The sequence below is a fragment of the Myxocyprinus asiaticus genome, chromosome 28 (genome assembly GCF_019703515.2).
Source record: "Myxocyprinus asiaticus isolate MX2 ecotype Aquarium Trade chromosome 28, UBuf_Myxa_2, whole genome shotgun sequence".
Lineage (NCBI taxonomy): Eukaryota > Metazoa > Chordata > Actinopteri > Cypriniformes > Catostomidae > Myxocyprinus > Myxocyprinus asiaticus.
Window position 1 is genome coordinate 33,166,372 of NC_059371.1, and position 15,590 is coordinate 33,181,961.

A 15,590-nucleotide genomic window follows, 5' to 3' on the forward strand; every position below is an offset into this window, starting at 1 on the left:
GTTTTTTTTTTCAGTAGGGTCATTAGTGTCCCTTCGTAAGCCTTTCAAGTGCAAATGGAGACACTCACTGAAGTGTTCGTTTCAAAGACTTAATACACGCAGTCAGCCTACACACAATGCTGTCCAGCTAGAGAGAATCCTCAACGATCTTTAATGATGCTTTCTGGAGGAGAGAATACACACTGCCCTTTTACATGATACAGGGCAGAAAGAGAGATTAGATAGTAGGGGAGGGACTGGGAGATAAGGTCAAACTGTAGGTTGTTGAGTGGCCAGATCTGAAGAAAAAAGATGAACACACCCACCTCCTTCCCTCCCATCTGTTTGAAAGTAGACGACACTTCACACGCCCATATCAACCATATGTTTTCCTGATAAAAACAACTTTTGAAATTGTCTTTGCTGGCTTTGGGCCAAAGAGACAACACAGAGAAATAAGTGGTAGATATCGGTTTGGTTCTGGAATGTTCTGCTTCTTCCTCCCTAAATGAAAATAAATCTTTATAAAGCCTCTCCCAAGTAAAAAAAAAACAAGTCTAAACAAAGGTTAAACTTCAAGAGAGTAAATGGACAAAGAAGAACATTTCTTCTCCAACTGCAGACATTCTGGGCTCTCCAAATCTGATTTGTCGAGGACATGTTTTTTTCTAGGTCACACACAGACATTGATAAAGTCTCTGGCTTAGAGAACACAAAACCCATAAGTGAGTGCAATGTCCCAACAGAGCTTGTAATGCAAACAAATGTGGATGAGATAGAAGCCAGATCTGAAAGAATCAACATCAGTTTGAGGACAATATGATCGAGAACAGCGTTCAGCTTTCAGGTCAGTGAACATTATTTATGAGGACAGAATCACAGAATTTTCAGCTTTATGTTTGCTATGGCAAGCATCACTATTATTATTGCTCATATTTGGCGCTAATATACTTCTGGCGAAACCAAAGAAAGAACAGGTGTGATGTCATTTCAAACAAAATCAGGCCTAAAAGAAGTTCGTGTTCATGGAAGGTGTTCAGGAAGTTCATTGTGGTGGTTCGAAGCAGCTTAATGCCAAGGTTATTATCGAAAATGAAGACTAAAACTAAATGTAAAAATTTTCGTAAACTGAAATAAAAAAAAAAAAATAACATAATTGGAAAAACTGAAATGAACTAAAATAAAAATCCATGGCTCTGAAACTAAAATAAATAAAAATAATCTTGAATAAGATTTAGTTTTTGTTGCAGTGTTTTTTAACCTTTAAACCCACCATTACCGTAACCTGAAGATGCCACTTGACGGCGATAATAGACGACCTCATCATCAGCAACAGAGCGAGAATCACTACCATCGTGAAGAGAGGCAAAGCAGGTAGATAACAGTCTTCTCACTCATTCTGTCTTACCCTGTCAATCTGTGATTTGATTTTTGAAGTTCAGCAGGGCTCGATTAACACGTGTCCGGGACAAGTGGATTTTTGAAGGGTCACGTAAAAGAGAAAAGTAGCCTGAATGACAATAACAAAAAAATAACCGGCTACATTTGTGATATAGCGAAGGCCTTATTACAAAGTTCTTATTCTTATTCTGCTGTTGAAAATAATCAACCCGATCTCATGAAAATTCATACACATTCGAGTTGGCTATTTCATATGGTCTCGCACAACGTTGTTTGCATAAACTTGTACGACTTCATCACATGCAAATTTCCGGATGTCTAATGCGGAAGTAAGCACGAGTTCTGCGCACGAGGCATTAAGGACATACTTATTCATATTATGCCCTTACCCAAACCCCTAATCTAAATTTAATCAGTCAGTAGAGTGTGTAAACATGATAGGAAGCTGTTGTGTGACAGAAGCAAGTAATTGTCAAGTATTAGATGGAAATGATGTCCAGTGACGTCATTGGCTGTTGTGAAAGTCATAGGAATTCAAATGAGTGCAGTCGCACGATATCATACGAATTAACCAAATTTAGAAAAGTCACACGAATCCTGATGAGTTTGCCATGAGAGTGTGTTGCAACAATACAGGGCGCGTCATTTTATATTTCCCTAGTGATCTAGGAATAACTGCATGCTTTGACTGCACAGAAGGCTTTTTGTGCGCTCACATGCGCATGTGCTCCGAGAATGCACAAAATGCGGATATGTGCCTGAACTATTCTGCCAAAATGCCTATTTTGGTGAGGTATTCATGTAAACTCAGAGAGTGATGTCTAAAGTGAACGTAAACAGTAGGGAAATGGCAGATTTGTATCAAAGTATCGGACTTGTAAGTGTTAATGTAACCTAATAGACCTGCTGCTGCTGTTAATATTAATCAAAGAACCATAACAAGAATATGAGAAAACCACTCATTGTTCTTGGCTGGATAACTTTATTAGTTTTAAAAAGTACTAATGTATTATACATTATATTCATTGCTGTACTGTTATTTTATTACTGACTGTTTAGAAGTCTTGAATAATTACATGAGTACAATTCTTACATAAAAAATTAGTTAGTGTGATTATTTGTTGTGATAAGCTGGTATCAAGAATTGTCAAATTTCACTTACAACTACAGAAATGTTGGTATTGTGACAATGTATATATACTGTATTGTGTATGTATGGTAGATCTTGCTGCAGTAACATGAAAAAGTAAATCACATTCCATAGAAGTGTGAGCGCCCCTGCTGTTCTGACTGTTCTCAAACAGACAGTCCCAGCTTCGCATTTGTTATACATACCAATGTAAATATTGTAAATAGTACAAATCATCCATGTAAACAATAAAGCAATATAATAAATGCAATTTCAAGATGTGCAATATCATTTTATTGATGGAATAGATGAAATTTGTACATTTTTAAAATGTGGCCAAAATTATGTAAAAATTATGACAAACTAAAATTTATATTTAGTAATGTTCCAAGTTAGAAGGTCCCCTGTATAATTAACAGCATTAGCAGAGATAGAATTTCTTTCATATGTAAGGAAAATGGATATTATAACTGAAGTATACCCAAATTAATCGAATCGAATCGAGAGCATGTGAATCAGAATCAGTTCGGGAAATCTTTATCAATACCCAGCCCTAACAGGGATGTCAATAGATCTGACTGACTGATCAATAATAATCAATATTAATGATCACGTTAAATAATATTTAGTCTTTGGGACACATCTTTGGTTTTGTGGCAATAATGGGTACTAAAGCCTTAATGATGATGTTGTGGGGGTACTTAAGGCCAAAAAGGTTGGGAAACACGATACAATGGATGAAAAATAGCTGAAAAATCTCATAGATTTACTGTACATTGAAGGAGGGACCCAAGCCGTACCAGAATATTTAGGGGTGGGCTCTTCTGACTTGGACCAGTAAGCAGCTATGTTACAACCACCCAGAACACCATAGCAACAACCCAGAATACCACAGCAACCTCAAAGCAATGCCCTGGCAACCACCCAAGGGCAAGCATCACTTATACTTTTTTTAGACAAAGTACAAATCAGTTTGTGGAGTAGTAATATCAATGACACAGCAATAAAATCTTGTGTTGTGACATTGTAATTAATCACACAGCAACAATCCAATGAAAATAAATGTGACTCAGCTATATAATTCATTTTGAGAGTAACCTGTTTGCTATACCTTACATTTTTCTAGCTAATGGCTTGTCTGCTTACCTCTCGATTTTGCTTTTTTTGTGACGTGAACATATTCACATTAATCTATCTATGCATCCATCCCTCAATCCATTTTTTTAGCCATTAACCAAAGAAATAAAAGATATTCCTGTTTTCTGGGAGATCGTGGAATAGTTGTAATCAACGTCATCATTTCCTCTAAATGAACATATCCTTTACATTATGATAAGTGCTATTAGCGTCCTGCCACTTCCTGGATTATCATTAGAGGCTGGAGATCTGTCTAGATATTCTCTAGACATGCATCAAATACCTTCAGTGCTAAATAAATGCTGCCAATCAATCAAACCAATATGATGAGATCAAAGCATTAATTATGCTTTCAAGGAAATCATTAATATGGGTTTTCTGACTTCTCGACAGCTTGTGTTGGTGTGTGTGTGTGCCATCTCCAGTTTATCTGCAGGAATCACACTGACCCACTCTGTTCTATTATGGGAAAACGTAGCATTTGGATCACATGACTGGACGGAAGTGTGATGCAGTCAACGTTAGGGATGCTGGGAAAGTGGAGAGACCTGATTAGCTCTTAGCAGCTGCTGGACTGTGAAACTGCCATGCTGTTCTGATAGCCTTAAACTAAACCATCCCACAACCAATCAATATCTATGATATGTTTACTGTAAACCATGTTGGTTTAAAGGCACAAAGTTGGAGAGAGCACAGGCACACAGAGAAAGAGAGAGAGAGGAGTTCAGGTGATTGTGTCATATACTAGGCTCTTTGTAAAATGTTACAAAAAAATAAATAAAAAAATAAAAAATAAAATCCATTGTGGTTTTGCTCTTCAAATTCTCATTTTGGTACAATGGGTCATATTGGTTTCCATGAAAGTTACAAGTTACAACAATAAAAGAAAGAACATTGGCTTCCTTTACATTTATGCTGATGATTTGTTTGACCACGGTAAAAGTTTTATCCGATCATTCCTACAGCAGACACTTTCATTTTCTTCTGATAGTAAGGGTCTGACTATCATTCTTAATATTATTAAAAGCACAAATATTTATAGAAACAAATCATTCCTAAAAAAGTTACCAGCTAACTGGTCAGTAACTAATAGTATTGTTTCATACAGGTATATTCGCCAAAGCCAATTTTTACTCGCATTTGGCGCTTGACGAGTGTTAATTTTAGATCCTGTCTGGTTCGCATCAGTCTGTGGTGTTATTGTAGACACTGCAAACTGACTAATACACATATTACACATAGATTTTTTGCTCTTTCTGTAAATATTTATTGAAATCCAATGCAATCTTACATAAGAAAATGGTTAAAATTCAATGTGCTTGTCCAATTTTATTCTTAGATACTCACCAGACAGCAATGGTAAACATTGGTAAACCTTGAAACTCTGAGTAGGGTGCAATTTATGTTTACAAGAGTGAAAACTAATTATACTGAACTCATCATCATCATCAATCAATGCCACTTCCTGGTGGAAACCTCTTACAGAGTTCATAAAACTGACTGGATGAGTGCAGTTTTCTTTCCTATATTGATGTATTTCCTATTAAAACAGGAAGATAGGTCAATAAGACATGGAAGGGCTCATCCCTTTTTTTAATAGCCACTAGCCCCTGGTTTTCATCACTGCACCAATATGTAGGCAAAGAACAAACAGGAAGTCAGTATGTTGCTTTCGAATGTTCCAGTACCCCGACATCAGCCGCATTATGCAGAGTTGTTGACAAGCACCATCTACCATCAGACATTTTTACATTAGTTCAAGTGTGTTTACCTTCTCCTGTGATGCAACCGATAATGTGTTGCATCAGTAGTGTGGGAGATCCAGGTTCTTGTCCCGTGTTGAAACCAGGTTATAATCACGTTCACATAAACAGTGATGAGAACAATTTAGTTCCATTTGCCCTCTAAAATTAAATTTTTATTCCACTGTGAGTTAGGTTTAGGGTTAGGGATTAGGGGTAAAGATAATAAAATACGCATTCTTCTTCACTGTATTACATAATTTACAGATAAATACAACTCTCTTTTGGCGCCCCTTTGTGGGCATTTCACCCTGAAACTGAAGCTCACAAGTGCTCTTACATTCAAAAACACTTCCTGCTTTGGCTTCCCACTTCCCACTGAACACCCATGAGCAGTGGCGGTTCTAGAGGGGTGGCCCCCCTACAGAAGCCTGGACCCCCATCTGACCCCTGCAATGGGTCATATTGGTTTCCATGAAAGTTACAAGTTACAACAATAAAAGAAAGAACATTGGCTTCCTTTACATTTATGCTGATGATTTTTGACCAAAGTAAAAACAGACTGATCACGGTACCCTGCCAGGACCCCCCCCCCCACCCATGTGAAAAAATCTTGGTACCGCCCCTACCCGTGAGTGCATGTTGAGTTGTCAATATTTTTTTGGGAAAAGAAAGGCTGTATATTTTAAAAGCATAAATCTGCTAAAAGTTACTAATAGTGTTTTAGGAGAAAACTAGAATATAGACAGCCTCATAGCTAGAAGAGATGTACTAAAAGGCAAAAAAAAAGTCCAATTTTGATTTCATGGGGTTTTTAATATGGTGCTGAAGGTGAACACCAAGAACAAACCATCATTTTATAGTGAGTTTGACATAAGTATCTCATCATTTATCTGGGATGTTCAAATTCAATCAAAATCATCCATTGTCACCCTGCAGAGGTTGAGAAAAAGAGTTAAGATGGAAGGAACATGAAAGAGGAATGTGAGACTATTCGTTCACTCCTTGTTGTTTTGACTTGGCTCTTTGGCGTCCATGAGTGCCAGGAGTTTGTACGGCTTGCTAGATGGTTTGCAGATGCTAAATGTGAGAACCAGTCTGAAGCCTTTAGAACTTGTGATACACAGCTGCAAAGAGATCTCAGTAAAGCTAACCATGACCATGGCAATATTTTTGAAAAACTAAATTAAGTGCCTTATTACACATTTGACTGCAGTTTCCCAGTGAAATGTCCAGCCGGGGTGCCAAAAGCGAGTGAAATGGTGTCGTAATCAGACAAGGTTTATTGGTGAATATTAGATGGAGGTTTTAATGAGTAAAACATCCCTCCCTAACCTAAAACTCCAACCTAAACCTAACCAATAGTGATTTAAAATCAAATAAGAGGAAGACACAAAACAGATATCCTTACCCTAAACCAACACCTAAACCTAGCCGATAGGTGTCCTAAAAGCAAATATGACATTTTGTGTCCCTTCCATGACACTTTCATTTATCGTGCCAGCTTGCAAGCTGGGTTTTCAGGTGAGTAAGTGCGTGAGCTAGTTATGCAGGAATAAGTGTGCAAATGTATGTGAGTCTGTAATACAAGCGTTAAAATGTATCATTTTTCAAATAATGCATTAAAGTGTTTTGATATCATAACACAGTAGTGTGTGAGTAATAGTGCGAAAAATACGTGTTTATAAAGTCATTATCAGCCATTGTACTGGTGATTTGTTTGAAAGTCTATAAAACGCACAGTTGTTGTAGCGCCGTGTTCATTTCACCAGGAAACTGAGACAAAACGTACAAATTCGGCACATAAAAGTCAGTTTGCAAAAATGTAGTTATAGAAACGTTCATTATGAGACTAGGTTGCAAACTTTATTCTAAATGCCCAGAAGAAAATGTTATCGCTCTTTCTCTGTTGTTTCATTTGAGGATAAACTTTGTCTCAGATGTTTCTCCTAAACTTCCTTGGGAAAAATAGCAATGAACTGTATTTCAGAGTATACAGTAGAGCAATAAAATGTATGTGGAAATTAGATAGTTCAGATCTAATTTGGTCATGAGTAATCTGACGAGAAATTTTTGAGCATATTGAAAGATTGCAAAATGTGGTATCTTGGCATCTCTGAACACAGTTTGAGCACAGACACATTTTCTCACAGAAAAGAAACCATTTTAAATAGTTCTTGTGTCAAGATACTACAAATCTTCTGTTGTTCTATCTACAACTCGTAAATTTTCCTCTTAAGTGCACAAACAGACATCTCAGCACTCCCTGGAGCATCGGAGAAAAGGAGAAAGCACCTGCTTCAGTCAGAGCCTGTACAGCTCTTCTCTTAGTCTGAACATAGAAACAGCATGGAAACCAGATCACAAAAACATCAGCCATTATGAAATCTCATACACAAGGGAAATACTGTGCCAAAACCAAACTCCACCACAGCTTCCTCTCTTTGAAGCATTAGAACATTCAATTTCATGGCCCTTGAGGAGGATTGTTAGCATTACATCTGATGTCCAGAAAAAAATATCATGTAACATCACACATCACCTATATGAAACACATAATAAATTTTGCAACCCATGGCTGGATCTAGGCTTCAGAGCTCTCACTAAGAGTAATAATCAATAAATCCCATAATATATGGCTTCATTTCCTAGCTTTAGGGAACAATAGTGACTTTGAAGTTTCGCCACAGTTGGCTGCAGGTTGAAAACTCAGACTGTTGAACTGTTAATAAGTGTGATATCTGATCAATAAGCTGTCATTACACATCAGAATTTCGAAATCAGCTTGAGATCAGATGCTCCAAACGCAGACCGAAACATGATGAGAGTCATCTCCACCTCAGTTTGTTGTATAATCCTGAACTCTTAAAAGCTGCTTATAGTACTCCAATTATGCATGCATGCTTGTGACTCAGACCTTACAGGGTGTATGTAGTGCAAGATTTATGAACTATGGCAAACCCTGGGGAATTGGTATACTACTTCCCTCTACTGGTTAAAAGAAGTTATTTCACGTACAGTGGGTTCCAAATGTCTTGAGTCCACAACTGAAAATAGTTCTATTTTGCATTTTTGCAATTTAATAAAATATTGTCATGATTCATTATATTGTAAACAACAATTTGAGTGAATAGGTGATTTCAGAATTCCTTAGTATTTGGTATGTCCCCCTTTTTACAGCATGGACTCCAAGTTTGTGCAAAACCTGATGATCCATGTTATCCATCATGATTTGAGAATGTTCCGAAGAGCATCTCTTGTACTTCAATGAAAGCAAGGAAATCTGACCTTTTGTACTAAGAACTTAAAATGGTCAATGAGTGTGTTTACATCCACAATCTTACACTGATTAAGCTTAAAGGAAAAGTTCACCCAAAAATGAAAAGTCTCACCCTCATGCCATCCCAGATGTGTATGACTTTCTTTCTGCAGAATACAAACAAAAATTCTGAATGATGACCAATACTTCAAAGCTCCAAATAGCACATAAAGGCAGCATAAAAGTAATTGGTAAGACTCCAGCGGTTAAATCAACATCTTCTGAAACGATCCAATCAGTTTTGTGTAAGAACAGGCCAAAATATAACTCCTTTTTCACTATAAATTTTGACACAGCAGTCCCCTCGGTGGTCATGATTTCATGCTTGATTGCACTTTCTAGTACCAGTCGCATGGGCAGACCTAGTACTAGGGCACTAGTAAGTGTAATCAAGCTTGAAATTATGATCGGACATGGTTAGGGGCTCTGTACATCTTTGCTACCAGTTTAGAGCTCCCAGACCCTTTTTTGGATGTTGGCCTGCATCTATATCATTTTCAGATTTTTGCACATTTCCAATTTTGCATTGCATGTAATCACCTTTATCGGCATTCTTACTGGCTTATCCAATGTGTGCAGGTTTTGTGCACATGCCTGTTTACGTTTGTCTCAAAAGCAGAGAATAACCAGATGATTTCAAATCTCTTGTTAACGTGTTTTCTTCCATTGTCGGATTTATTGAATAAACTTATTTTTAGAAGCTAACAGTGTATTGGTGTCTATGTAAACACTCAGTGTAACAAAGCTGCTTATGTTTGATTGGTGGCCTAAAACTAATGCAGAATTTTCTTCATTTTACATAACTTTTCTGTTTTTTTGTTTGTTTGTTTTTGTTTTTCAAAACTTTCATTATTTCTAGGATTAAATGAAGAAATCTGGTTTCCGACATTTGGTCCCCACTGTCTCACTGTCTAAGCACAACAATGTCTAAATATAACAGCATTCAGTTTATTGACATAAATATACAATTTACACATTGATTGCAAGACTTAAAAACAGTTTATAGAATCTGTTCAATCAAACAACAGACATCTATAGCTATAAATCGGAATGAACTCTATGTACTGTACACAAAGCCGTTGTATAGTATAGTTGGTGGCTTTATCTAAGAAGTCTTTGGTAAGACAATATCTTCCATGGAGCATTTGTTAGCAGGTGTAGTAACCTTCCATCAGCAGTCAGGGCCGAGTATAAAAGACCCTCCACCACTGCATACTTGTGTCTGTCTTATGCCACACTCAGCGAAAAATAAATATCCCATCCACCACTGGACACTACAATGTTAGGAACTGGGACATTATGTTCACATCCTCTCTCTGTGTGCCGCCTACTGGGATTTTTTCTGGGCAACTTTTCTCTTTAACTGCAAAGTCTTCATTTCTGTCATGGTTGAAAAGGTTCTCCATACCCACACAGCCTAAAACACAAAAATTGAGCTGAAATCAATTTATTTTTAGTTGAATTCCAGGTGAAATAATACACAGTAAGCAGACTATGTGTAAGGTCAAGTAAATGTTATAAATGGCTTTCCTTTATCAGAATCAGCTTTATTGCCAAGTATGCTTACACATACAAGGAATTTGTCTTGGTGACAGGAGCTTCCAGTACACAATACAATACAGCAAAAAGACAGATAATAAAAAATAATGAATAAATAGAAATTGAATAAAAATTGTATATAAAGTATATATAGAATACACAATAAGACACACATAATATATATTATATATATATATATATATACACACACACACACACACACACACACACACAGTGCAAATACAAATATGTTATGTACAGTGCAAGGGAATGTAATGGCAGAAGAGGTTGGATGTGTTGGATAATATAAAAAGAATAAGCTGTGTATTGCACATTAATAATCGCTCAATGGGGCAGTTTTAACTGTTCATGAGATGGATAGCCTGAGGGAAAAAAACTGTTCCTGTGCCTGACAGTTCTGGTGCTCAGAGCTCCGAAGTGTCGGCCAGAAGGCAACAGTTCAGAAAGGTAGTGGGCAGGTTGAGTGGGGTCCAGAGTGATTTTTCCAGCCTTTTTCCTCACTCTTTATCAGAGTAAGGTCACAAACATTTTTGCTTAACATGAACGATCGATACTCATTTTTTGCTTAAAATGTTTATGATGTTTTCTTACCAGCTAATCCAATGTGCGCAAGTGCTGTGCTCAAGCCTTTTTACATTTTGGTGTCAAAAGCAGAGAATAACCAGATTATTTCAAATTTTGTGTAAACATGCTTTTCTTGCATTGTCAGACTTTTTTGAAAAGCTTACTTTTAGTAGCTAGTGTATTGGTGTGTATGTAACAAAATTGCTAATATTTGATTGGTGGCCTAAAATTAATCCGGAGTTTTCTTCATTTTACGTCATATCTTTTCTGTTATTTACAGAATTAAATTAAGAAATCTGGTTTCAGACATTTGGTCCTGTGCGTCTCAAACTCACATTAAGCACATTAATGTATAAATATGACACATCTTTAATTTAATGAGAGGAACTGCATGCAAAGAATATTATAAAAGGAAAATGAATAACTTACCACAATAATAACGGTGTTGATCAAGAGCGGAACCGAGTATACTAGCGATATAAACATTCCTTTCGAATCAAAGTATTGGAACTTTGAAAAAGACCTAAAATAAAAAAAAAAAAGACATTTAATAACAACATAAAATACATATAACCTGTAGGCTTTTAGGGTTGTGGTGGGTGTGTATACTCGCCTCCAATTCATAGCTGCTAGCTCATTCAGGTATTCTGCACTGTAAACCATAGCAACTGCAGAAAGATGAAACAACATGTTAAGTGCTGTGAACACAATCTGAAGTGCCTTTTTAAAGACATTATATATGGGCTGCTTTCCAACCCTCACAATCTAAAGTGCTTCTCACACGGAGTCTTTGTCAGTCCACCCAAATATTTCTCTGTCTGCCTTTACTCCTACTATAAGTGATCTAATTATGAAGTCTAATTCTACATCCTCTCAACTTGACCCTACTCCCACCTCTCTACTTAAAATGTGTGTCTCTGATATTTCACCTACCATTACACATTTGATTCATTGCTGCCAAGCCTCTGCCACAGTTCCAGCAGAACTAAAAACTGCTGCTGTAACCCCATTCTTAAGAAATCTGGTCTTGATCATTTAAATTTAATTACAGGTCAATTTCAAATGTAACATTCCTAGCAAAAATATTTTAAAGTAGGGGCCTCACAATTGCAGTCTTACTTAAAGTCTAATAGTATTTTTGAAAGTTTCCAGTCTGGTTCTCGTCCATCACACAGCACCGAGACTGCTCTTCTACATGTGGTTAATGACATCCTAATTCTCCTTGATTCAAGTTCTGCTTTTGACACTGTTTGCCATTATATTCTAATCCCATCAAACACTGGATGTCTCTGAATTTTCTTAAACTCAATAACAACAAAACTAATATATTATTAACTGGCTCCACTACCCAAGTGAAAAGAATGGACCTGTGCTTTGATATTGATGGGGTTCATGTTTAGTCCTCCCTTTCTGTCTGCAACTTTGGTGTTTTATTTGACTCCTCTCTCATTTTTGATTCTCATATTTCCTCTGTTGTTAAAAACTCTCTCTTCCACTTATGGAATATTGCACGACTCCGATCTTCACTCACTCTGGCTGATGCTGAAACCTTTGTACATGCTCTGATCACCTCACGCTTTGATTATTGGTTTACCCCAAAATAACATAGCTAGACTACAAGTATGTCCGAAATGCAGCTGCAAGAGTCCTCCCCTTCACAAGGCACTCTGCCCACATCACCCCTCTTCTGCATGATCTCCACTGGCTACCTGTTGCATCCCGTATTCAATTTAAAATACTCCTAACATTTAAGGCTTTAAACGGTCTTGCCGTTGATCTGCTTCACGTTTATCTGCCTACTCGGTCTCTTAGTCTCTGAACTTGGTCTTTTGTCTCTTCCTATATTTCGACTGTCCACTGTAGGTGGAAGGTAATTCTGTGTTGTTGCTCCTAATCTATGGAATGCATTACCCATTACTCTTCATAATATTTCCTCTCTATCCACTTTCTAGACCCAGCTGAAAACATATCTATTTGCAGTAAACTTTCAGTAATCCTTATATATATATATATATATATTATATATTATATATACTGGCAGCCAAAGGTTTGGTATAATGTACAGATTTTGCTCTTATTGAAAGAAATTGGTACTTTTATTCACCAAAGTGGCATTCAACTGATCACAGTGTATAATCAGGACATTAATAACGTGAAAAATTACATTACAATTTGAAAATAAATTGCAGAACTTCTTAAACTACTTCAAAGAGTTCTCATCAAAAAATCCTCCACGTGCAGCAATGACAGCTTTGCAGATCCTTGGCATTCTAGCTGTCAGTTTGTCCAGATACTCAGGTGACATTTCACCCCACACTTCCTGTAGCACTTGCCATAGATGTGGCTGTCTTGTCAGGCACTTCTCACGCACCTTACAGTCTAGCTGATCCCACAAAAGCTCAATGGGGTTAAGATCCATAACACTCTTTTCCAATTATCTGTTGTCCAATGTCTGTGTTTCTTTGCCCACTCTAACCTTTTCTCTGTGTTTTCTGTTTTAAAAGTGGATTTTTCTTGAAGCTATCAGCTGAGGACATGTGAGGCATTTATTTCTCAAACTACAGACTCTGATGTACTTATCCTCTTGTTTAGTTGTACATCTGGCCTTCCACATCTCTTTCTGTCCTTGTTAGAGTCAGTTGTCCTTTGTCTTTGAAGACTGTAGTGTACACCTTTGTATGAAATCTTCAGTTTTTTGGCAATTTCAAGCATTGCATAGCCTTCATTCCTCAAAATAATGATTGACTGATGAGTTTCTAGAGAAAGCTGTTTCTTTTTTTGCCATTTTTGACCTAATATTGACCTTAAGACATGCCAGTCTATTGCATACTGTGGTAACTCAAAAACAAACACAATGTTAAGCTTCATTTAATGAACCAAACAGCTTTTAACTGTGTTTGATATAATGGCAAATTATTTTCTAGTACCAAATTAACAATTTAGCATGATTACTCAAGGATAAGGTGTTGGAGTGATGGCTGCTGGAAATGGGGCCTGTCTAGTTTTGATCAAAAATGACTTTTTTCAAATAGCGATGGTGCAGTTTTTTACATCAGTAATGTCCTGACTATACTTTGTGATCAGTTGAATGCCACTTTGGTGAATTAAAGTACCAATTTCCTTCCGAAACCGCAAAATCTGTAAATTATTCCAAACTTTTGACCACCAGTGTAAATGTGTGTGTGTATCTTGTATAATTTATCATGTTATGAAATATATTTCTGAAATGTACTTATGTAAAGCGACCTTGAGCTTTGGGAAAGGCGCTATATAAATAAAACTTCTTTTTAAAGGCACATCATCTTGTTTGACTGATTGTTCCTGTTTGTTCTCTTGTCATCTTTAATCATAAAAGTAGTTTTGAGCAGTTCCTTGACATTTTACTGATTTACCACGATAAAGCATTGTAATTAAAACTTTCATTGGCAAAACTCACCCATCAAGAGAAAGTGGCATATCTGAAGGCGATAGTACTTGCAGGAGAGGATGGTGAAAGCAAAACATAAGACATGAAACGCCAGAAGACCCATCAGCCAGGGCTCAGACCAGTCAACCTGGAAATACAATCACATTGTTACTCTTAGTTCACCTAAAAAAAAAATTTTTTTTTTAAATCATCATCATCATCATCATCATCATCCTCCTCCTCCTCCTCCTCCTCCTCCTTTTAATCATTTCCTATTTATTGCACGTGGCCCCAGTTATGCTGAATTATAATAACTGGAAACTGCTGATGTATCAGGGATAGCTCTTTAACCATTCAATAAAGAGAATCTAATGTTGCTGTAAACTTACAGACTGTAGAAAGGTCCACGCCGATGTAATGCGAACATTGCTGTATCCATTGATGGGAATGGAGCTGATATTTTTAGGTTTCGGCTCGGTCATTTTGTTGGATTTAACGCCAGTGTATTAGCAGCTAAAAGAGATACGTAAACGATTCCGTATTCGTCACAACCACTCTCTAGCCCGCCTTCCCAAAGTCGTCTTCTTCTTTTGGCGTTTTATGGCTGTTGTCAAACAAACGATAGGTGCATTCCCGCCACCTACTGGGTCATTAATGGAATGGGAAAATAAATAAATAAATAAATAAATAAAATTTAAATTTTTCTAAATCATATTAAACAGTTCTACCTTTCTTAAGTATCTCATTAATGCATTATATATTTTATGATGATTCAAGTCATTATGCAGCAATGTTTTAAGAGTAAGATTTCCTATCCCCATTTCTCTTATTTCTTCCAACAGAAATACTCTTTCATTTTCATAAGCAGTTATTAGTATATTAGTACCGTTTCTGCTGATCCACATAATATACAATTCCCAGACTCATGTTTGTTCATTCTATATAGGGAATAATTTAGAGCTGTGTGCCCAAGGCGACAGTCTGGTAATGATTGTGTCTTCCCTTCTACTACCAAAATTCCCTCTTTCACCTCCTACTTGATTTTGAATAGATGTCTTCCCACTCCCTCCTCATTCCAAAGTTCTTGCCATTTACCTTTTATAGCTGTTCTGATTTTGGCCTTAACTTCTTCTTTACTTAGTGGGATATTCATTTCTATATGTGATAATCTCAGCTCCTGCTTTGCTAAAGATCAACCTCCTCATTTCCATCCACTCCCATGTGTGCTGGAACCCACAGGAAACACATCTTAATTCCTAACTTTTTTACACTATACATACTTAAAATAATTTCATATAAAATGTCTTGTCTAGAGGATCTCCCGCTAATAAGGCTTGATAAAGCAGAGAATGA

At 36.8% G+C, this 15,590-nt stretch overlaps 1 protein-coding gene across 1 annotated transcript; it reads right to left on the reverse strand.

The window, feature by feature from the left end:
- Positions 1 to 9,639: 9,639 nt before the first annotated feature.
- On the reverse strand, positions 9,640 to 14,811 carry LOC127419095 (transmembrane protein 18-like). The gene is made up of 5 exons (XM_051660210.1): positions 14,627 to 14,811; positions 14,268 to 14,385; positions 11,445 to 11,499; positions 11,261 to 11,354; positions 9,640 to 10,124 (listed from the first exon to the last, which is right to left on the reverse strand). Exons 1-5 carry the CDS (start codon positions 14,717 to 14,719, stop codon positions 10,035 to 10,037), a joined length of 450 nt encoding a protein of 149 aa, XP_051516170.1. The 5' UTR covers positions 14,720 to 14,811; the 3' UTR covers positions 9,640 to 10,034.
- Between the last annotated feature and the right edge of the window lie 779 nt (positions 14,812 to 15,590).

Bases quoted from the DNA above. Each gene is read 5' to 3' on its own strand.
- LOC127419095 (XM_051660210.1), bottom strand. From the start codon at position 14,719: ATGACCGAGCCGAAACCTAAAAATATCAGCTCCATTCCCATCAATGGA. The intron at 14,386-14,626 runs GTAAGTTTACAG...TTGTATTTCCAG, and splicing joins CGTGGACCTTTCTACAGTCT to GTTGACTGGTCTGAGCCCTG. The intron at 10,125-11,260 runs GTAAGTTATTCA...TTTGTGTTTTAG, and splicing joins TCAACACCGTTATTATTGTG to GCTGTGTGGGTATGGAGAAC.